Here is a 1,610-nt window from a genome sequence, read left to right as displayed (position 1 = left end):
AGATCAGGCCATTTTGTTTGTTAGAGCTAAACGTCCAAATTCCATTCAGACTCGTGGCCAACTGTTGTGTGTGCGAGAGGTCGCCCAGTTCCTTGTGCCACTGCGGAGTGTATTCCCGTGTGCCGAGCCCAAAGCTCACTCGGTCACGTTGTCTCAGTACCTGACTCGTCAGCGGCACCTGCTGCACGGCTATGAAGCACGTCTCATGAAGAACGTGCCAAAGATCGTACACCTGGTCTGCAGGCTCCTACTGGACATAGCAGAGAACCGGCAAACGGTGGAAGAGGAGGTGTTGGACATCCCTGACCTCACAGAGGAAGTGGAGAAGACTGTCTCGCTGCAAGCCCTAAAGCAGTTAGGGAAGGAGATGAGGGGGAAAGGGATTCCCATATCCTCACCTCGCTCTCCCGACCAACCCAGCTTGCTTCTTAAAGAAAGCCAGTGTGATCCACCTCATGACCGGCCACTCTGTAGCGACCAGGAATTTGATGTGCTTTGGAGATGGCCGACGGTAGACAATACCTACAAGTCTCAGCTCATCTTGAGCAAATGTTTTAGCTATAGCGACTCCGCCTTGCACAAACTGGATTCCAGGGTGCAGGTACTACAAAGTCCCCAGAATGCTCTTGGCTGCAAATCTGGGTTAAACTTTACAGAGGCTTATGTGTCACAGAGCAGATTAGCTACACAAACCCCTGACCTTCTGCCATCCCAGTTGACATCCGAAATCAACAGCAGTCCCAAACATGGCTCTTTAACTGGTTCCTGTAGCTCCCTGGTACAATCCAAAAACGTTGAAGGCCAAGCATCCTGCTCTCCTGTCTCCATAAAACGTGTACCTCTGAAGGAGGCAAAGCGCAGCATGTCTTATGGGTTTTTAGGGAGGACCAGTGACAGCATGTTTTCAATGCGTCAAGGTGGCAAAAGTCACCCCAGCCCTAATGAAAACACAACCTCTGATGTCACACAACAGTTGACAGATGTTCCTACTCTGACGCTTCAAAGTGAACTCCCACTTGAGACTCGTCGACTGTTTGTGGCCAAAGCTCTGATGATGGACATCGATGGAGATGACCTCAGGAGCACAGTCTCAATGTGGCAGGTAGGAGCAATACTACAAGATTTTTGGACGAATTGAGTCTCAGAACTTAAATTCCATATCCTGTTCTTCTATAACACAACCTCAGATATTCACTTTCAGTTGTCTATTGCCTCTCAGACAGAGCTGAACTCCCGTGAAGGTGCATGGGAGAGGTTGTGCACCGAGAGAGATCCTGTGGTGCTCTCCAGGCTCATGTGGTCTTGGCTAGAACAACTCAAGGAGCCAATCATCACAAAAGAGGATGTGGAGACTTTGGCTGGAAACAGATTCAATCCCCAACATGCTCTGAATTCACTGGACAAGGTATCAAACCACATGAGAAAATATCTTTATAGCAGTGGTTCTCCACTTTTTTGAATCAAAGGCCTCCCTCTTTGTTCAAGACAATATTTGAAAGCCCTCCTATGGAAGCTCATTTGTACATCCTTTGTACTTCTTTTTGCATTTTAATTCAAATCGGCATGAAATCTAAACTGTCTTATCAAACAACTCAATATATGAAGTTATA

At 47.5% G+C, this 1,610-nt stretch overlaps 1 protein-coding gene across 1 annotated transcript in view; it reads left to right on the top strand.

The window, feature by feature from the left end:
- Window positions 1–1,459, top strand: part of LOC107576197 (protein tyrosine phosphatase domain-containing protein 1-like) — a 6,768-nt gene extending 5,309 nt beyond the window's left edge. The window contains exons 4-5 of the mRNA XM_016262430.1: window positions 3–1,102; window positions 1,220–1,459. Coding sequence (XP_016117916.1) covers window positions 3–1,102; window positions 1,220–1,459 — 1,340 coding nt within the window. The remainder of the gene's footprint in view (window positions 1–2; window positions 1,103–1,219) is intronic.
- Window positions 1,460–1,610: the final 151 nt, after the last annotated feature.

Source organism: Sinocyclocheilus grahami, unplaced genomic scaffold (assembly GCF_001515645.1).
Source record: "Sinocyclocheilus grahami isolate Dianchi unplaced genomic scaffold, SAMN03320097.WGS_v1.1 scaffold3327.1, whole genome shotgun sequence".
NCBI lineage: Eukaryota > Metazoa > Chordata > Actinopteri > Cypriniformes > Cyprinidae > Sinocyclocheilus > Sinocyclocheilus grahami.
This window is presented reverse-complemented; position numbering and strand designations above follow the sequence as displayed.